We start from the raw sequence: 21,933 nt of genomic DNA, 5'->3' as shown, positions 1-21,933 counted from the left end.
TTAATGGACCATTTTAATCAGGTTTAGAAAACCCAGAAGATAAAGAGATATGTTTGCTGTAGGGTATTCATGGGGAAAAGACTCTCGAGGAAAGGGGGTTAGAAACTATTAAGATTAAAATCTGATAAAGGATTTAGATACTTTATGACTTTGTCTTGCAACTTCAATGTGGTTAAATTTAAAAGTAACAGAATAATATTTGTCAGAGAAAATATTAAGGCAGCAAGTAAAGCATTTATTTTTGTGTCACTGTTAATACTCACCAGACTTACATAGTTCTACAGGGGAAAAGAGCAATAGAAGAGGGCAAAACAACAACAGAAACAACACACACACACACAGAGACATACAAACACAGATACACACACACACACACACACACACACATACACAGGAAAATCAAAAATCATGTTGAGTTTCATAGAAAAAAAAAAGACACAGAAAACAACCAATCAACAAACACCAAAGAAACTTTTTAGGTTTCAGCCAAGTTACTTACAAAAAAAATTTTTCTGTAACTTTTAAAGACATACCTCCAGTTCTACAAAGTGTAGTAGGAAAGTTGTCTGGAGGGCAACAATTCTTTAAGGTTCCAGTTTGTGAAAATGCAAATTCATTTAAATGGGTGAATGTACACTCTTCCAAAAGGAGACTCTGTTCTATAGAAAGCAACTTCTTGGGAAAGTATTTCTGTATTTATATGAGTTCCTTCTCTAGGCAACAGAGTTGACTATAAAGTGCATTTACATATTACAGAACGTTCCCTACTGTACTCAAAATGCATAGCATGCATTAATTTTTTAGCTATTATTTCATAATATTTCATTCTTTATAAATGTGATTCTTATAAAATCATAACAGGGTTTAGAAATTGTAGATAATACATTTTTTTATTTTTTGCTTGTTCTTTAAGGATTTCTAAACTGCTTAATATGATAAAGCAATATCATGTAATTTTTTTTGAAATTCTCTATATGAGTAATTTACCACTTCCATTATGAGACAACTAATAATTTTCTCATATTTTTCTGGAATAAATAATACCTTCACAATATTGAGCAAGAAGTTAGAAATGAAATCTGACTAAGTAACTTTAAATTGTTCCTGATAGTAACAGTCACCTATAATGGAAGATTACTTGTACTCTTTACATTTGTCTTTGTTAAAATACATTTCCCCTTCAAGTTCATTTCAGTGATTTAATGTTTTGATGTGAGAAGGTTCTATTTTATTGTTCACTTTTTAATATTTTAAAATATCCAGAAATTATTTTATTATTTATAAATTGATATTTGGGCCTATCAATTTTATCAGAGGCTTTAGGCTCCTCCAGCCAACCCCGAGGACCAGAATCTGAAACCACATAGTGACAAAAAGAACTAGTTTTGAAAGGTGTCATACATATCACATAGAAGCCTCCAAAACATGCACCCACGAATAGTCACACTTATGCCAACACATAGGTTCACACACTCATCTTTAATGAAAGTGTAATTTAAAATAAATGAAAATCAAACACAACTTTTTAGTTTTCTATTACTGAGTTAAATATCTCATGCCAGTCAAAATTTGATTTATAGCACATCTATTAAGACCTATAATGTACATTATTAAGATCAATAAAAAACATTAGTATGTTTTCAAATTCTTGAATATGACCATATTGATTTTATAACAGTTTTGAAATCTTTCAGAAGAAATATACCTTATTTCATTCCTTTTGTTTTAGGCAACAAAAGAAAACATTTTGCAAACAGTTGGTCTAGCCTATTTATTAAAACTTTTGCATAAAGATCATTGCAAGGATGAGCTAAAACAGCATCTGTCCACTGGCAATACAAAACAGAAATGTGTTGCCTATTAGCCTAAAATCAAACATATGTCTTAAGGAAATAATTAAGCTATAACTTTCATTATTGGTTTGTTAATTATCAGTGGCTGTTAATTACAGAGTTATGCACCTGGGTTTTAACCCAAGTAAACCTGCTAATTTGAGGAAAGTTGTGAATCTCAAAATTTTTAACATTTCAAGTATTTGATATTATATTACTTTATTATTTGGCAACCAATTCTCTTAATTTTTTTCTTTACTACAGTTTGACAAACTTTACACACAACATTAAAAAGACTAATATTACCTACACTTATGTAGAGCAAATTGAGTATGCTAAAGGAAAGAAATATTATTTCCCATTATCCTGCTATTTCATCTATATTTTTATGTAAAGGATAGACTAAAATGGATTTGAAAGCTCACCATGCTATTTTACTATCATAAATTCATCCAATCATACCTGTTACATAATTTTAAAAGAGTAATTGATAATGTAGCAAGAATCCCTCACCTTGATTATCCCAGTTATTAGCATTATTCTCATGTATGGTGCATAATTTTAATTGTCTTGCATAAAAAAGAATTTGGGTAAAATGTAATGCCTATTAATCGACCTCTCAAGAAAATAGCCTTTATCACTCTCTGACTACTAAAATGTCCAAAATTTCCAAGATTATCAGTGATCTGATTGGCACAGCACTATAAACAACCATGATGTTTTATCAGAGAATATTATCGACAGGTACTATTGAAAATACCATTCAAATTTATACAAGATGTTGAGACATAAATGTAAATACATAACTTATTATATAGGAAATTAAAATAGCAATAGTGCTGTATGACAGTCAGCATGTCTGGCACACTTGCTCATGAATGTCGTCCTGGTAGCAGGATAGTTTGTGGCCTTGTACCTGTACAATAACAATAACAAAGGAAACATTACCTTCTGTATTGTAATGATTCCTTCCTGTGTGTCTTTGTCAGGAGATATCTTGAAAATGCCCAGTCCATCACCATCCACTATTTTATATTCCATTTCTGCATTGACTCCTATATCTGCATCTGCAGCTTTAATTCTGGCCACAACTGATGCCACAGGCAAAGATTCTGGAACATTATACTGGTAAGATCCTGTAAAATTTCAGAGTAAAGAATGAACAGAACCTTCGAACTTCCTTCTCCTAGGAACTACTCTTCTTTTTCATTCTCTGTAAATTTTTTGTTTGTTTTTCCAGGTAAAGAAATCTGGTATAACTGGGAGGGTAGCCCCTTGGTTCTGTGGAAGCTTGTTGGCCCAGTATAGGGGAACACTAAGCCCCTGCGGCAAGAATAGGTGGGCCGGTGGGGAAGCACCCTCACAGAGGTAGGTGGAGGAAGAAGAGGATAGAGGGATTGTGGAGAAGAAACTGGGAAGGGGAATAACATTTGAAATGTAAATAAATAAAATAACAAATAAAAAAAAGAAAAGCTAAGGCAAGCTAAAATGAATGACAAGGTTAATGAAGTCTCAAGAACTTTGAAGGTGATGAGGCAACAGTAACAAAAGACAGAAATGAATTGCAGGAAGACAAGTTAGAATCCCCATTGCTGTATATCTATGTGCAAGAAATATGCTTCTATAGTTAATGAAGCTAAACTAGTAATTGAAGTACAATTGAAGTTACTAAGTATGTCATTAGATACAATAATCACTATGATTGTCTTAAAAAATAAAACAATTTCTGGTATAATGGTCCAAATACAGGCCTATTATTTCTGATAAGTTAACATTGGAATTTATTTTTAATTGGATAGTTTTTTATTTATTTACATTTCAACAGTTATTCCCTTTCCTGGCTTCCTGTCCATAAAGTCCCTATCCCATTCCTCCTCCCCTTTTGTATATGAGGGTGTTTCCCCACTCTTCCACCCACCCCTGCCTGTCTCCCTGCCTCCCAGCACTGACATTCCCCTATACTGGGAGGGTGGGGGTGGAAGTCGATCCTTGGCAGGGCCAAGGGCTTCTCCTCTCTTGGTGCCCAACAAGGCCATCCTCTGTTACATAAGCAACTGGAGCCATGGGACTCCGTATGTACCCTTTGGGTAGTGGTTTAGTTCCTGAGGGCTCACATTGATTGGTATTGTTCTAATGGGGTTGCAAACTCCTTCAGCTCCTTCAATCCTTTCTCTAGCTCTTCCAGTGGGGACCCAGTTCTCAGCTCAATGGTTGGCTTCGAGCATCTGCCTATGTATTTTCCATGTTCTGGCAGAGCCTCTCAGAAGACAGCTATATCAGACTCCTGTCACCATGAACTTGTTGACATCAGCAATATTGTCTGGGTTTGGTGGCTGTACGTATATGGGCTGGATCGTCAGGTGGGGCAGTCTCTGAATGGTCTTTCCTTCAGTCTCTGCTCCAAACTTTCTCTCCAAATTTTCTTCTATGAATATTTTTATTCCCACTTCGAAGAAGGACTGAAGGACCACACTTTGCTCATCCTTCTTCTTGAGCTCCATGTGGTCTGTGGATTGTATCATGTGTAATCCAAGCTTTTGGGATAATACTCTCTTATCAGTGAGTGCATACCATGTGGGCTATTTGTGATTGGGTTACCTCACTCAGGATGATATTTTCTAGTTCCATCCATTTGCCTAGGAATTTCATGTTGTCATTGTTCTTAATAATCAAAACTGAGTAGTACTCCATTGTGTAAATACACCACATTTTTTGTATCCATTTGATACTTCTCACTTGAGAATTCTTTTTTCAGCTCTGAACTCCATTTTTTAATAGGATTATTTGATTCTCTGGAATTCACTTGGTATCTTTTACAAAGAAACTTCTAAAAAACTGGGCAAGAGGCTGTGGGAATGAAAATACATATCTTCTTTCATTAATATCTTTAAGAGATAAAAGAGTTGAATCTTTGACTTCTGTAGCTGTGATATGAGACACAATGTTACAAAAGAATAAGTAAAATTATTTTCTAAAGAAAAAACAAAGAAGTGTAAAAAAATTGTATATCCTTAATACTCCTTTTCACACCTTTTCAGATAAAAAGTATTTTACAAGGCACATGTGGAAAAATTAGGAAGAAGTCCCACAAATACGTTCCTTTACAATTTTCTTCTAATCATTTATTTTTCTTGCCCTCAGACCTTACTTCCTACTTTACTGGTTGTAAATTCTTGCTGCATTTGAAATTTGCCATATATAGGAAAGAGAATATCTTTGAGAAGAATGTTGACAGAAAGGGAGTACTGTCATTTTGGTCTACAATTTTGAAAGACAGAATATGGAATTTTTTAAATGATTGCAATATATGTGTAACATATTAATGGATTCTTTGTATGCATTTACGTGTCCTTAGTAAACTTCAAAGATTTCAAAGATATAACAGCAACTAATTTTTAGAGAAAACTTGAGTAAATGAAAAACAGAAAAAATTCATATGCTTGGGTTTGTTTACTTTAGAATCAAGGAGAGGAAATGAAACCCTGGAAAACTTCAGCTACATGTCAGAAGGGCATGAGAAACAGACATTAAATATCTTAATGTCATCATTTCTCCAGCTCTAGAGAAAAGCAGTCACATCATTTGAAAACTAAGCTAACAAGAGATTTGTTTTTTTGTTTTCTTTTCTAAAATCCTTTTTTCCTTAAAGACATGAAGGATTGTTTTTAATGAAAAGAACTCTACTTTTTCTATAATTTTTGGATGTATACACACACACACACACACACACACACACAAGAATACTAAAGTAGGTTAAAATAACTAAACATAATTTGAATGAAAAAAGAATGAGATTTTGCATATTAGCCAATTTGGCTTTCCATACTGTTTGTTGTTAGAGAATTATGTTGCATATTTCTACTAGACAACCATTTTAGAGACATAGCACAGCTGCCCCCAGCCTATCACTTTTAAGCTACACATACTTAGGGCTTCCTGGGTAGACAAGAATCCTCTTCCTTAAAGACACACAGTCAAGAAAACCTTGTACTTGTAATGATTTGCCAATTTACCCGTGCTCATTCAGACAATGCAATGTAAATGCGGCGGGGGACAAATAATGAAAAAGATGAGGTGATTCATGGGAAGGAGGGGCTTCTGAGGAAGGAGGAGGAATAAGAGCAGATGATATTGGAGAATATTATCATGAGACATTATGTAAGTAACACAATTGTCAAAGAAGGAAAAAAGGAAGGAAGGAAGAAAGGAAGGAAGGAAGGGAAGAAAGAAGAAAAAAATTGGACATTTTAAATGAGTCCCACGCCTTCCAGTCTCCATCTGAGCCTAGGACTTAGGCTATTCCACTGCTCTCTGGACCCAAAACAAGCACAGAAATAGCTGGTCTCCCGAGAGTGCTGTCATTCTTAAGCCCAAAAGAGAGACCCCATTTTTGCTTCACAAACTGCCAAATAGTGCTCCACCAGGAGCACACAGGCCAAAGGAACCTCAGAGCAGCCTGAGACAGGATCCTTCCGGACACCATATGCAAACAGAGTTAAAGCTGTCCCACAGGCCTCAGAACCCAAAATGTACCCTGAGAGCTGATCTCCTAGGAGGGCTCTCACTCATAAGATCAATGGTCCACAGGGTCACAATGAGGGACAAGCTACAGTTAGAGACAGCAAGAACAACTCACATCAGAGATAACCAGATGGCAAGAGGCAAGTACAGGAACCTAAGCAACAGAAACCAAGAATACTTGGCATCATGAGAACCCAGTTCTCCCAACAGAAGTTTTGGATACCTCAAAACACTGGAAAAGGAAGATGAGGATTTAAAATAACATCTCATGATTCTTTAGGAAAGAAATAAAGAACTCATTTAAAGAAATACAGGAGAACACAGGTAAACAAGTAAAAGCCTTTAATGAGGAAACCCAAAGATCTCTAAAAATTACAGGAAAAAGACAACTAAATAGGTGAAAGAATTGAACAAAACCTTCTATGACCTAAAAAAGGAAATAGAACAAATAAAGAAATCACAAAGAGGGACTACCCTAGAAATAGGGAACCTTGGAAAGAAATCAGGAGTAACAGATGCAAGATCACCAACAGAATACAGGGGATTGAAGAGAAAATCTGAGGAGTAGAAGAGATCATAGTAAACATTGACACAGGGGTTGGGGATTTAGCTCAGTGGTAGAGCGCTTGCCTAGGAAGTGCAAGGCCCTGGGCTCGGTCCCCAGCTCCGAAAAAAAGAACCAAAAAAAAAAAAAAAAGAAAGAAAACATTGACACAATAGTCAAAGAAAATGCAAAATGCAAAAAGATCCTAATAAAAAAACATCTAGAAAATCCAGGACAAAATTAGAATACAACCCTAAGGATATTATGAACAGAAGAGAACAAAGATTCCCAACTTAAAGTGCCAATAAATATCTTCAACAAAATTACAGAAGAAAATGTCCCTAACAAAAAGAACGAGACACCCATTAACATACTAGAAGTATACAAAACTCCAAATAGACTGGACCAAAAAAGAAATTCCTCCCATCATGTAATAGTCGAAACACCAAATTCACAAAACAAAAAAGAATATTAAAAGCAGTTAAGAGAAAAAAATCCAACAACATATAAAAGAAGACCTATCAGAATTACACCAGAATTCTCAACAAAGTCTATCAAAGTTAGACTGGCAGGTGAAATTCAATCTCTGTAGAACACAAATGCCAGCACAGACTACTATATCCAGCAAAATTATCAATCACCATAAATGTAGAAATCCAGATACTGCGTGACAAAGCCAAATATACAAAATAACTTTCCAGAAATCCAGCCCTACAAAGATGGAAAACTCCAACACAAGAAGGGAAATCACACCCTAGAAAAAAGCAAGAAAGTCATCTTCTTACAACAAATGCAAAAGAAGAGAGCCACACAAACATAAATCCACCTCTAACAACAAAAATAACAGGAAACAACAATCCCTTTCCTTAATATCTCTTACCATCATTGGACTCAATTTCCCAATAAAAGACATAGACTAACAGACTGAATATGTAAACAGGACCCAGCAATTTGTTGCATACAGGAAACGAACCTCAGTGGCAAAGACAGACACTACTTCAGGGTAAAAAAATTGGAAAAAATTTTTCTAAGCAAATGGTTCCAAGAAATAAGCTGGAGTAGCCATTCTAATATAGAAAAAAAAATTTCGATCAAAAGTTATCAAAAATTATAAGGAAAGATATTTCAAAACTATCAAAGGAAAAATCTACCATGGTAAACTCTGAATTCTGAACATCCAAGTGCAAGGGCACCCACATTCCTTAAAGAAACTTTACTAAAGCTCAAAGCATATATTGCATAACACACAATAATAGTGGGGGATTTCAACACCCAACTCCCATCAATGGACAGATCATGAAAACAGAAACTAAACAGAGACACAGTGAAATTAACAGAAGTTATGAACAAAATACACTTAACAGATATCTAAAGAACATTTCATCCTAAAACCAAAAAATATACCTCTTCTCAGCAATTCATGACACTTTCCCCAAAGTTGACCTCAACAGTTACAAGAAGATTGAAATAATCCCATCCATCATATTAGATCACCATGGACCAAGGCTAGTCTTCAACAATAACAACAACAACCACATCAACAAAACACATATACATCAAAGCTGAACAATGCTCTACTAAATGATAACTTGGTCAAGGAAGTTATGAAGAAAACTAAAATAATTAAGTTTTTAATTTAGTTCTTTAAGAAAGAAATTAAAGACTCTTAGCATTCAATGAAAATGAAGGCACAACATACCCAAACTTATGGGATAGAATGAAAGCAGTGCTATTAAGAACAATCATCACCCCACGTGCCTCCAAAAAGAAACTCTAGAGAGCATAGATTAGCAGCTTGACAGCACACCTGAAAGTTCAGGAAAAAAAAAAAAAGAAGCGAATTACACCCAAGAGGGGTGGACAGCAGGAAATAATCAAACTCAGAACTGAAATCAACTAAGTAGAAACCAAAAGAACTATATAAATGAACAACAAACTCAGGAGCTGGTAGTTTGAGAAAATCAACAAGATAGGTAAACCCTTGCCCAGACTAACCAGACCGCACAGACAGTATCCAAATTAACAAAATCAGAAATGGAAAGGGAAACTGAACAACAGAAACTCTGGACATTCAAAAAATTATCAGATCCTACTGAAAAGCCTATACTCAACAAAACTAGAAAATCTGGAGAAATGGACAATTTTTCCAGATACCAGGTACCAAAGTGAAATTATGATCAGGTAAACCATCTAAATAGTCCCTTATGCCCTAACAAATTAGAATAAGTCATTAAGTCTATGAACAACAAAAACAACAACAGCAACAACAACAACAACAACAACAACAACAACAACAACAACAACAAAAAGCCCTGGACCAGATGGGTTTAGTGTAGAATTCTATGATACCTTGATAAAGGTCTAATGCTAGTACTCTTCAAACAATTCCATTAAATAGAAACAAAAGGAACAGTGCCAAATTTGTTCTATGAAGCAACAATTTGATTTATATCTAAAATACACAAAGACCCAACAAAGAAATAAAACTTCAAACCAATTTATTTTTTAATATAGATACAAAAATACTCAATAAAATTCTTGCAAACACAGTCCAAGAACACATCAAAATGATCATTCAACATGATCAAGTAGGCTTCATCCCAGGAATGTAGTGATGGTTCAGTATACAGAAATCCATCAATGTAAACCAATGTATAAACAAACTCTAAGTAAAAAAAAAATCACATGATCATCTCATTAGATGTTGTGAAAGCATTTGACAAAATTCAACACACCTTCATGATAAAAGTCTTAGAAAGACCAGGAATTCAAGACTTATACCTAAACATAGTAAAAGCAACATACAGCAATCCAGTAGCCAACATCAAACTAAATGGACAGAAAATTGTAACAATCTTACTAAAATCAGAGACTAGGCAAGGCTGCCCACCCTCTCCCTACCTATTCAATACAGTATTTGAAGTCCTAGCCAGAGCAATTAGCCAACAAAAAGATGTCAAAGGAATATAAATTGGAAAGTCAAAGCATCACTATTTGCAGATGATATGATTGTATACTGAAATTACATAAAAAATTCCACCAGAGAAATCTTAAACCTGAAAAACAACTTCAGCTAGAGGCTGGATATAAAATTAACTCAAACAAATCAGAACTCTTCATACACTCAAAAAGATAAACAGGTTGAGTTAGAATTTAGGGAAAACACCCTTAACAACAGTCACAAATAATATAAAATACCTTGGTGTGACTCTGTCCAAACAAGTGAAAGATCTGTAAGAAAAGAACTTCAAGTCTCAGAAGGAAGAAATAGAAGAAGATTTCAGAAGATGGAAAGATCTCCCATGCTCATGAATTGGCAGGATAAATATAGTAAAAATATCTATCTTGCATAAAGCAATCTAGATATTCAATGCAATCTCAATCAAAATTCCAGCTCTATTCTTCATAGAGTTAGAAAGAGCAATTTGCAAATTCATTTGGAACACTGAAGAACACAGGATAGCAAAAACTGTTTTTAAAAATAAAAGAACTTCTGGGGGAATCACCAACCCTAACCTCAAGCTATATTACAGAGCAATCATGATAAGAATTGTATGTTATTGGTACAGAGAATGGCCGGTAGAGCAACAGAATAGAAGTGAAGAACCAGAAATGAACCCACATGCCTATTGTCAATTAATCTTTAACACAGGAACTAAACCATCCAGTGGAAAATGACAGCATGTTCAACAAATGGTTCGGGCTCAATTGGAGGTCAACAGTAAAAAATGCAAATGAATTCATTCTTATATCTCTAATGTCTTGTCCAAGTGGATCAAGTCCTCCACATAAAACCAGATACACTGAAACTAATATTGGAGAAAATGGGGAAGTGCCTTAAAACACATGGGCACATTGAGAAATTTCCTGAACTGAATACCAATAACTTGTGCTCTAAGATCAAGAATTGACAAATGGGACCTCATAGAATTGAAAAGCTTATGTAAGGCAAATGTTACTGTCAATAGGACGAAAGGACAACCAACAGATTAGGAAAAGATCTTTCCAATCCTACATCTGATAGAGGGCTAATGTCTAATATATACAAGTACTCAATTAGTTAGCCTGCAGAAAACCAAATAATTGTATTATAAATGGGGCATACAGCTTAACAAACAATTCTCAACTAATTATAAAATATCAAATGGCTGTGAAGCACCTGAAGAATTGTTCAACATCCTTTGTCATCAGGGAACTGCAAATCAAAACATTCCTGAGATTCTACCTCATAGCAATCAGAATGGTTAAGATCAAAAATTTAGGTGACAAAAAATGTTGGTGAGGATGTGGACAACGAGAATCATTCACCCATTTTTGGATTGCAAGCTGATAGAACTACTCTGGAAATCAGTCTTGTGGTTCCTCAAAAAAATTGGACATAGTACTACCTGAGTACCCAGCTATACCATTCCTAGGCATATACTGAAATGATGCTTCAACATACAACAAGGACTCATTCTCCACCATGTTCACAGCAGTCTTTCTTATTTATAATAGCCAGAAGCGGGAAAGAACCCAGATGTCCTTCAACAGAGGAATGGATACAGAAAATGTGGTATATTTACCCAATAGATTACTACTCAGCTATTAAAAAAATGACTACATGAAATTCTTAGGCAAATAGATGGAACTAGAAAGCAACATCCTGAGTGAAGTAACCCAGTCACAAAAGGACATACATGATATGTACTCACTGATAAGTGGCTATTAGTCCAAAATCTCACAATACCCAAGAAACAATTCATAGACCATACGAAGCTCAAGAACAAGGAAGACCAAAATCCACAGTCTTCAGTGGCTTCAGTCTTTCTTAGAAGGAGGAACAAAATACTCACATAATGAAATACAGGGACAAAAAGTGGAGCAGGGACTAAAGAAAAGAAGACTGTCCAACCTGGAGATTCATCTCATATTCAGCCACCAAACCCATTCACTATTGCTGATACCAAGAAGTTCTTCCAAATATGAATGTCTCTTGAGAGGCTCTGCAAGAGTGATACTGATAAGGGTACTGACAGTTAACCATTGGACTGAGAATGGAGGCCCCAATGGAGGAGTTACAGAAAGGACTGAAGGAGCTGATGGGGTGAACAACCCTATAGGAAAAACAACAATACTGACCAACGAGACCTCCTCAGAGCTCCCAAGACTAAACCACCAATCAAAGAGTATAGTTTGAGTGACCCTTGACTCCATCCGTATATGTAGCAGAGTATGGCATTGTCTGGCATCAATTAGGAGAAGCCCTTAGTCCTGTTTGGCTTTTTCCCCAGTGTAGGGGAATGCCAGGGTGTTAAGACAGGAGTGGGTGTGTAGAAGTGGAAGGATCTTCATAGAAGCAGGTGGAGGAGTGAGGGGGGATGGGAGAGAGGGTAATATAAATATATAAAATATCCAATAACTTTTTTTAAAAAATCCCACATGCTACAAACACCATGAAGAATAAAAGAGCATAACAAAGCAGTTTTATAAACAGGATACAAATTTTTATTTTTATTTATTTTTTCTTATACCTGGATCTGTCATAAGACACTTTTTGGAGTAGCACATCTGAGAGTTTTTCTTTCTGTTGTTTTGGATTGCATTGTTTTAGACCTTCATTTTTTATGAGAGAAATGTGATACAGTTGTAAAAGGAATCTACATTTTATCTGACCTGTTTGGACTCATAAAATGGACATATGATTATAATGAGATGAATCTCATCAATTTTTTAAATGGCAATCTTAATAATTAATAAATAATTAATAAAAATTATTTAAAAATAAATGATTAAAACTTTAAATTCTTACTAGCAAAAAATTATAAAAGGTTTGATTGATAAATATAAATACAGAATTACAAAGAAAATTTATCCAGGATTTAAAGTATAAATGCAAAACAAATTTTATTGCATTTGGAAAGAAATATTAAACTGTGATTTTAACTGTGTTAGCCTTCATCATCTATAATGTGTGATTAAATTAGATCCTTAATGAAATGTAAATTTGGGAGAAAATCATAAGAATTACTTTTTTCAAAGCACTTGAAACCAAGTGTTATAAACATTTTCTTTCATATTACTCATTGTATTGAATAACTTACTTCGTGGAAAGCGAGGTGGGTTATCATTGACATCAGTTAGGGTCACAGTAACTGAAGTTGTTCCAGACAATCCGCCATTTTGCCCAACCATATCCTTTGCCTGAATGACAAGCAAATACTGGTCTTTAGCCTCTCTATCCATGTTTGGAAGGGCAGTCTTGATGACTCCTGTAAGATTTTAAATCTCAGTAAAGCACACCAAGATCCACTGAATTATAGTAGCAACAAACATTGATAATGTATTATGTCACTCTTCCGTTGAGGTCTTCTGTTTTTTGGATTACTTTGTTATATTAGTTTAGTTTAGAGACCAAGGGGTATACAGTTCAAATGGACACTTATACAATGTTCAAAGAATTCATGTTTACACTTTCATATCCTACTAAAATGTAGAGAAAACAGTACAATGTGTTCTTCTTAGTATTGATTTGAACATTTTATTTTTAGGTTTTGTTACTCTGAGTCATGCCTATATGACCTGGCTAAACATCTAACCAGGCATGATATACCTTATCTCTGATAAATGTAGACCTGAACTTCTACTTCTGGTGACTTAACTAGCTGTATTTAAGAGAGTTGTCAAAGGGAATGGAAAGAAACTCTAACTTCATTATAATCTCACCTGCATGCTAAATAGTGCATCTTCAAGTATTTGAGGAGCTGGCAGTTGACATAGTGACAACCAGAGGAAAACACACAAATAAAAAATATGGCACACATAGATTTCTGGGAAAATCCTCATGACTCATAGGAATGATATGAACACTTCTTCCATTTCTGAACCTAAACCTTCACACTTCTTCTGTTTTCTATTTTTAACATCTCCACTTCCAAAAGGTTGAGAAGTTGATTGGCCAGTTAATCCTCCCACCTTGACTATTCTTAGGCAATAGTGAGTTCCAGGGCAGGTAGGCTGTAGAGTGAAACTTGGTATCTAATATCAAAACCACATAAATTGAAAGAAATTTATAATCTCAGCATGTCTGAGATAAAGAACAGATGATCACTTGCTCAGGACAACTAATCCTTAATGACAGTGACCTGCAGAACATCCTGGAACACCCTGTCTCAGAAATCATGGTCATCATGATCATCACAATCATCATGGTCATCATGATCATCACGATCATCATGGTCATCATGATCATCACGATCATCATGGTCATCATGATCATGATGATCATGATCATCATAATCATCATCATCATCAAAAAGTCTTTTCTACTACTCATTATATATTCTGTCTTAGTTTTGTTTGAAAAATACCAAGAATTAAAAAGCCCAAATGGAGTCAAGAACAACTAAAACTTTCAAATAAAGATAGGGAAATGAATAACAATTTACAAAGAGAGTGTCGGTCTTATTTCTAATAAGAACATAAAAAAGGATATGACAATTAATTTGTCCGTTCTTTTCTCCCACCCAAAATACATATAATAATTAATTTTAAGTACCAAGATTGCAGGTTGTATGGCATTTATATTTATATCACAATATTTTATTTCTAATTCTGTCTGCCAAACATAATCACAATTACAACCACCCCCATGCACATCACATCTGCAACATTTCTACATTTACATGTTTGAATAACACCTACTCACATAGGCCATATTTTATTTCTTAATATCAAACACATTTTCTCTGCACAATTTGTATAACTGTAGATAAGAGGTACATGGAAAACATCACAAATTAACTACTCAGTGGCTTTTCTGCTGTCTGTATACTGATTATTTACTTTTGAAATAAAGTGAAAAAAATATTGTTTGCTCAACAGACTTATGTGTGAAGTATCTGATAAAAAGTACCCTTGATGAACTGCAATGATTTTTTTAATACTTCATGTTTGTCCATATTTCTAAATCTGTAGCACAAAAAGCATGGGCTTCACTCTATGAATATCTCCAAAGAAACTTTCTTATTCTAAGAATTCTAAAACTTATATAATTACATCTTTTGTTCTTGCTTTTACTTATTAATAAATTTTGTGCGAATTTTTAGTTAAAAACTAGTAATCTTGAGAATTTGGCTTGACATTTTTCATTTGCATAAAAATGAATTATTTTACAAAAATTCTATTCATGGTTTCAGTGTTTAATTTCTACACATTTCTCCTTTTTTCTTCTAATATTAATATGTATATGTTACCTCCTTTGCAAAATACTTGGGAAATACAAGTCCACGATATTTCACATGGTCAAAAAAAGAAATTTGAAGATGTAGGTGAGGTTGTTTGGTGAACAACAGTCTTGTTGTGTAGGAGTGAAGACCAGTTTGGATTCCCAGAACCTACAATGAAGTCCAGCAGCTGTGGCAGTCATCATTAATCGTTGCTCTCTGAGACAGATACCAGGAACGTTGGAGGAAGCTGACAAGCTAAGCTAGTAGAAATGAATGGCACGTTTCACAATCACAAAGTGACCCTCCTTAATGAAAAATGTAGAGTTTGAGGAAGAACCCCCTGTCAACCCGATGCCTCTATATGTTTCAAATTACAAGAATACACACTTTCACATACATGTGAGCTTATACCACATGAAAATGCATAACAAACAAACACACACACACACACACACACACACACACACGCACACACACAAACACAAGCACACAAACTACAACAGAAAGCAATTGGATGCCCTTGACTTCCAAGGTTTACTTAGTTCCATTTTTTGAAGCAATTACAACATCATTATGATTGAATCTGGGTATCAAAGTTACCTGCTTACTTTTCACACCTCTAATTGCCTCATTATAAAAGATCTTATTGACAGCACTCTCCCCATGCTAAAATATTCACAAAGCTTAGAACTAACTGAACGCAGGTAGCAGAGGCAATACCCAAATTCCTGAGCTATTACACAGGGATGAAATAAAAGGCATCACTTGAGTTCAGATACTCTTAATTAGCAATACTGCACTTCTGGTTATTTAAATTTTGTTAGCTTGAAGTTACAAACTAATGTTTGAAAAAGTATCCTTAGACATTTTATTATATTTTCATTTTCTTAGTAATTATGTGGTCACACACTCTTACAGGTACACAGTAAGTAACTTATAATATGATGGATATAACTGCTAGTCTGATAAAACTGGAACCATATATTTTATGATAATATTATGAAATTAAAAATATTCAGTAATCAATAATTATTGTCATATTTAGTGAAAAATAAATCTATTACTAGCACTTCAGGAAAATATTTTGCTTTCTTTTTCATTTTCCATTTATTATTTCAAACTAATGCCTAAAATTTGAAATTTATGCTTGACAAAATATTTTCTATAACTAAGAAACTGTGATTTATTCATAACTCGATTTCAAAGAAAGCATTCCAGGAGTTACACATGGAAGGGAAGGCATGAATATATATTTACTTTTGTTTAACAAGTGTCTCTTCTGTAGTCTGAGGTAAACATTCTGATGATTTTCTAATGCGCTACCAACTATGATACCTTATTCAGTTACTGTGTCTTATAATTTCTCAGTGTGATCATATTTAATCAGTAAGAATCCTTTTTTTCTTTAATCAATCATAGTGAGCAGACAGCTTAGAGATTGCAATCTTTCTTCACATTCTACGTTGATTTATCTGTTTCAAAAAACACATGGTCAAAGAAAACACAGGCCAGAGATATTTAATTTATGAATGGTCAATACATTGGCCTTACTAAATAACATTGACCATAATTTTACACCTCTCTTCCATTATGACTGATTTCATTGTATATAGTCATTCTTACTACTCAAGAACATAAAATTAAAAATTGGACATATCAAGTTCCTTGTTATTTCTGTAGTTAATAATGCATGTAAGAGGTGAAAATGCATGTAGGAGGTGAAGGTCATAAAGTCACTTGATGCAACATTTGTCCAATAGGAATGCCCCATCCTTGAAAGAAAGCTGCTGGTATTAGCAATGACTTTATCTGCAAGTACATTATATCAGATAATTCTGTCATCTACCTCTTTCCTTTGTTTTGAATTGTTTTTATATCAGTTTTATTGGTACCTATCTGAAAGACAATAATTTTATGTGAATATAGACCTATGACTAACAACAGTATATGTGACTACGAACTAAATATATTCACCTGCTATACATTCAGTTTCTGTCAATATACCATATATATCTTAGAATTAGTTACTACCGGCATTAACCTTTTTCAGTTTACAGATGGCTGTCATGCTATATAGTGTTTAGAAACATTACCCACCTAGGAAACATCTACAATACCAACTGCTTATTTTAACACAATATGATGAGTTGCCAAATTATAGGTGAGAAGATGACAGTCCTCTATGTGTACTTAAGTTGGGTAGCAATGATGGCCTCTGTAAATATCACTTTTTTAAAAAAGACTCTCTTCTCTAAGCATAATAAACACGTAAAGAAACTCACTTTTGAATAGAAAAACAGAAATGGATGAAATCCAAGTGGATTTAAAAATGAAGAAAAATTGAACTGTAAGAAGCAATATGTAATTAATAAAATTTAAGATCAAACAAAGAAAACAAAAAGAATTCTTAGGAATATATACTGTGTCTTGGGAAGATAAGTATACCAGATAATACAATGGGAAATATGAAATGTAAATGTTGGGAATGATTGAGTAATATATCCATAGAGCCCAAAAATAGAGCAAACTAAAGAAAATGAGCAGAATTTGTACAATTCTGAATAGGGCATGATGAAAAAGGTCTTTGTTAAAGCAGAACTCAACTATTTCAAATAAGTCCATTACACAGGATCTTGAAATTTAAATTTCAAAGGAATTTAGAAAATTAAATACCATAATACTTAAAGTTTGTTGATTTAAGCAAATATCTTTTAGAGTAAATGGTAATAAAACAATAATTAGGAATTAAATCCACATAGGGGTAACAGGCTCAAATCTATACATTTCTCACTGGCTAGTTGGCACTCTTCATCAAATATTTGTGATTTCATAGTAAAAGCATGAGTTTACTATGAAAATGCTATGCTTTTACCTGAAACATTTCTTAGGAACAGAAAAACATCCAAAACTAAATATGAAATATAATTATATAATTACTATATAGCTGACATATGAAAGATTAATCTCTTTCTGAAGAATGTTTCTCCTTTCTTCTAAGCTGGACTTCATATTTTGAAAGTGAGTATTTGAATGTAAACTGTGCACTGAAGTTTCGTATGCTCGAACATTGCACTGAAGGTTCATATGCTCGAATATTTGGTTCTTGTCTGGTGTGACTGTAAGCATTAGCTCCCAGGTTTGATTCCAGGATCCCATACAAAACAGCCAGAAATTGTACTGTGCACCGAGGATGTGGAGAGAGGCAAATCCATGGGATTACTGAGCCAGCCAGCATACCTGATGTGAGGAAGTGCACTTCAATGGTAGAAAAATCTTGTGTCTAAACCACTGTATAAACCACTTTAGAGAACGGAGAATGATGGAAGCACATTGGAGAGGTTTCAGGTGTTATGATGAACTATTAACATAAAATTTAGTTAAAACAAATCCTCACATAACATATGGCAGCTATTAATAAGTTAACTTAAGTAGTATATTCAAGAAAACACTCCTCAATGGGAGCTGGAGGAATGGCTCACACATTACTCGTGACACTTACATGATTGATAACACTTATCTGTACATTCATTTCCAGGGCACCATCTGGTCATGCAGTTCACAGCCATGTATGTAGAGAAACTACTCATACACATTTAAACTAAAGCAAAACAACTACCAAGTGGCAAATGAACTTTGGCATTGAACTCCTTTTCCTGAGCTAGCTTTATGGCTTTGAGTTTTTTTAACTTTATTAACCATTTTATTTACTTACATTTTAAATGTTTTACCAATTCTTGTTCTCTGCTCCATAAATTCCCACCCCATCTTCCTCCCCTTTGCCTCTAAGTGGGTGCATCCTCCCAAACCCATCCAGTCTCACTTCTCCATTCTAGCATCCCACTTCTCTAGAGCATCAAGCCTCCACAGGACCAATGACTTCCCCTCACACTGATGACAGACAAGGCAATTCTCTGCTACATATGTAGGAGAAGCCATGTGCCTGCCCGAGTATATTTGGTTAGTGGTTTAGACTCTAGAAGCACTGAGGGGTCCAGTTAGTTAACACTGTTGTTATTCCTATGGGGTTGCAATTCTTTTCAGCTGCTTCACCCTTTCTTCTAACTCTTCCATTGTGGTCCCCAGGCTTATTCCAATGGTTGACTGTGAGTGTCTGCATCTGCCTTAGTCAGGTGATGACCGAGGGTCTCAGAGGACAGGTATGCTAGGCTTCTATCTGCAGGCACATCTTGACATCAGCAATAGTGTCAGGGTTTGATGTCTGCAGATGGAACAAATTGCATGGTGGAGCGGTCTCTGGGTAGCCTTTTTTTCAGTCTCTGGATATTTCTGTCCCTCTCAAAAATTGTAACCAGAACTGTCCTGGTCTAAATGAAGTGCACAGGATTTGAGGTTGTTAAGTGGAATTATATTCTTGCTTCACTTAAATTTCTTCTGAATTCCATAACAATTCAAAACAATCTTTAAAAGGGATACTTTTCATTTGGACTGAAACTTATTTAACAATTCCTGTCATATATCAAATATATTCATACACAGATTACATCCTTAAGCAAGTTGTCAATATTAACTTTTGCTACTACACACAATATGGTTTTGCGGAAGGAGAAACTATGGTAGAAAATATGCTTTTCCTCTGAATTTATATATGATACTTAAACAGTGCATTAATAGCACATGAACTTTGAGGTATTAACTTATCTACTTCCTTATCACATAAGAAGCACAGCACACCTAAGAGTGATTGCATTTGTCAATTATTACCATGCTATATTTAGCATATTATCACCATATTTTTCTGTCAAAATTCCACTATCTTCCATAAAATCTTGAAATTTGTAGAAATAGAAAAATGTTATTCCTCTCATAAATAAACAACATAGTCACACCTGTAAGCAAGACTAACTAAAACTTGATTCCTGCTCTCTAGACCTAGTGGATTAGAAATTTCCATTTTACCACAAAAATATATAAAATAATTTTTTAAAAAGCATATCTGAAAAGCATAAGTAGCTTAATGTACCACGATTCACAAAAGATATCTATGTGAACAGCTGTAGGGAGAGATATCCCAATAATGTTCATGACTACAGTATTAAAAATATGTTTTTCACATTCTTTCAAATAGAATCTATTATATCTTGAAATTAAAATTGAATTTTCTTTTGTCAACATGAATAATGTAATCCCATGACATATACAATTGACGAATTAGTGTAGTTTCAGTTCTGTAGGTCAGAAAAAAACTATACCATCTGCAGCAAGACTAAAAGTCCATACCATTTGTGGTAGCTTACATAATTGAAGAACATGGTGTCTAAATTTTATTTTTCTAATATGCCATTCAGTTCAACACACACACTTTCTATATTTACATGGTTCATAGCAAAACCAAATGCTTTCATTTATTCACCTTCAACACTTGCTTGATTAATTATAATAATTTCTTTTCTACTAAAATTTTCAGGTATTTTTTAAATCTTATGATTTGTTTGGTATGCCTTGGCCAAATCAGGCATTACAATGACTGAGTAAAATTTTATTTACTTTCCATATATATTAAAATTATTGTTCACAAACACATTCAACCTATTTGTAGTTGCTTTGATTTGAGAATGAAATACTATTTCTACCTTGTGAAATATAATCAACCAAATCATTGCCATTAAAATATTCAACTAATATCATCTTATAGTGACAAAATATTCAATGAGAGAAATTTAAAATATTTAGACACAGAAGTCTTTCCACAAGGAGAAAAGGAAAGAAAGAAACATTTTGTACTGAAATAATTCTTCATAGTATATCACTCAATTTGTACTAATCTTGCTTAAAACTAAACTACAACTAAAACAACTATATAAATACTCTAAGAATTTAACAAGAAATGAAAGAAAAATTTGTTTCTAATTTAGTATTTCATTTTTTTGTCTAATTTACTTTGAACACCTTTAGGTTTGGCTTATAAGTACTTCTTGTATGTTTCAGAAAAAATATTTTCACTTGTTTTAAATTATGAGTTATCTAATATTGTATGTGAAATTAATACAGAAAAATTAAAATACACAGCAGATTATGAAAATGTCCTGATAAAGTCAGGAATCACATATGATAGAGATGTGAACAGCATTTAACTTGATATTTTTTAGTGAATCTAGATAAATTTAGTAAAATAGATGACAACTCTTTCATAATAGGCTAATTTTAAAGATTTTGGCATATTGAGAAAAACAGAATGAGAGAGGACCTATTACTATTACAGTAATAGAAAGTAAATATTAAGTATAATCCAAGACAAAAATGACAACTACCATAAGTGTAAATATTATTTCGTACCTGTCTTTGGTTCCACTGAGAAGTATGGCTGTCCCTGCAGAATACTATAGACTACTCGAGCACTGTTGCCATAAGTAGGATCATCAGCATCTGTTGCTGTCACTTGAACCACTGAAGTCCCTAGGTAACAACCAAATTATTGTTGTTTTGATTAAATCCCAAGTAAATATCACTGAAGAACTTACAAACTATGAGAAATTCTAGATCACACTGGATTATTATGTTTAATTCTTCTTCACCAAGGTGCATGAAATATCAATCTCATATATTTTGTTGTTCAAACCAAACCAAAGAAATAAAAGTTAGTAACAAAACTTGAAAATATGTAGGTAACAATACTACCTAAATATGATGAACAATGAATATTAGATTCATATCAAGTCAGAGCCAAATGAGATTGAAATAATAGATGTCTTCCCCATCATGGTCAGATGACAAGTTTGCACTCAGAGCATTGTCTCAAGAATAAGGGACTGGCCAAAGGGCAGACTAAGAGGTTACAACAAGCTGGTGCTCATCTATTGTGTATCAAGAG

The 21,933-nt window shown here is 34.0% G+C and overlaps 1 protein-coding gene across 2 annotated transcripts in view; it reads right to left on the bottom strand.

Moving 5' to 3' along the window:
• The window catches only part of Cdh7 (cadherin 7), a 153,061-nt gene that overhangs the window by 66,183 nt on the left and 64,945 nt on the right, over nucleotides 1-21,933 (bottom strand). For both annotated transcript variants that reach the window (XM_087580490.1, NM_001012737.2), the window contains 3 exon segments: nucleotides 21,399-21,518; nucleotides 12,981-13,148; nucleotides 2,781-2,968 (listed from right to left, as the gene is read on the bottom strand). In XM_087580490.1, coding sequence (XP_087436616.1) covers nucleotides 2,781-2,968; nucleotides 12,981-13,148; nucleotides 21,399-21,518 — 476 coding nt within the window.

The sequence above is a fragment of the Rattus norvegicus genome, chromosome 13 (assembly GCF_021556685.1).
Source record: "Rattus norvegicus strain SHRSP/BbbUtx chromosome 13, alternate assembly SHRSP_T2T, whole genome shotgun sequence".
Lineage (NCBI taxonomy): Eukaryota > Metazoa > Chordata > Mammalia > Rodentia > Muridae > Rattus > Rattus norvegicus.
Note: the sequence above shows the minus strand (reverse complement) of the source record. Positions and strands in the feature narration are given on the sequence as shown.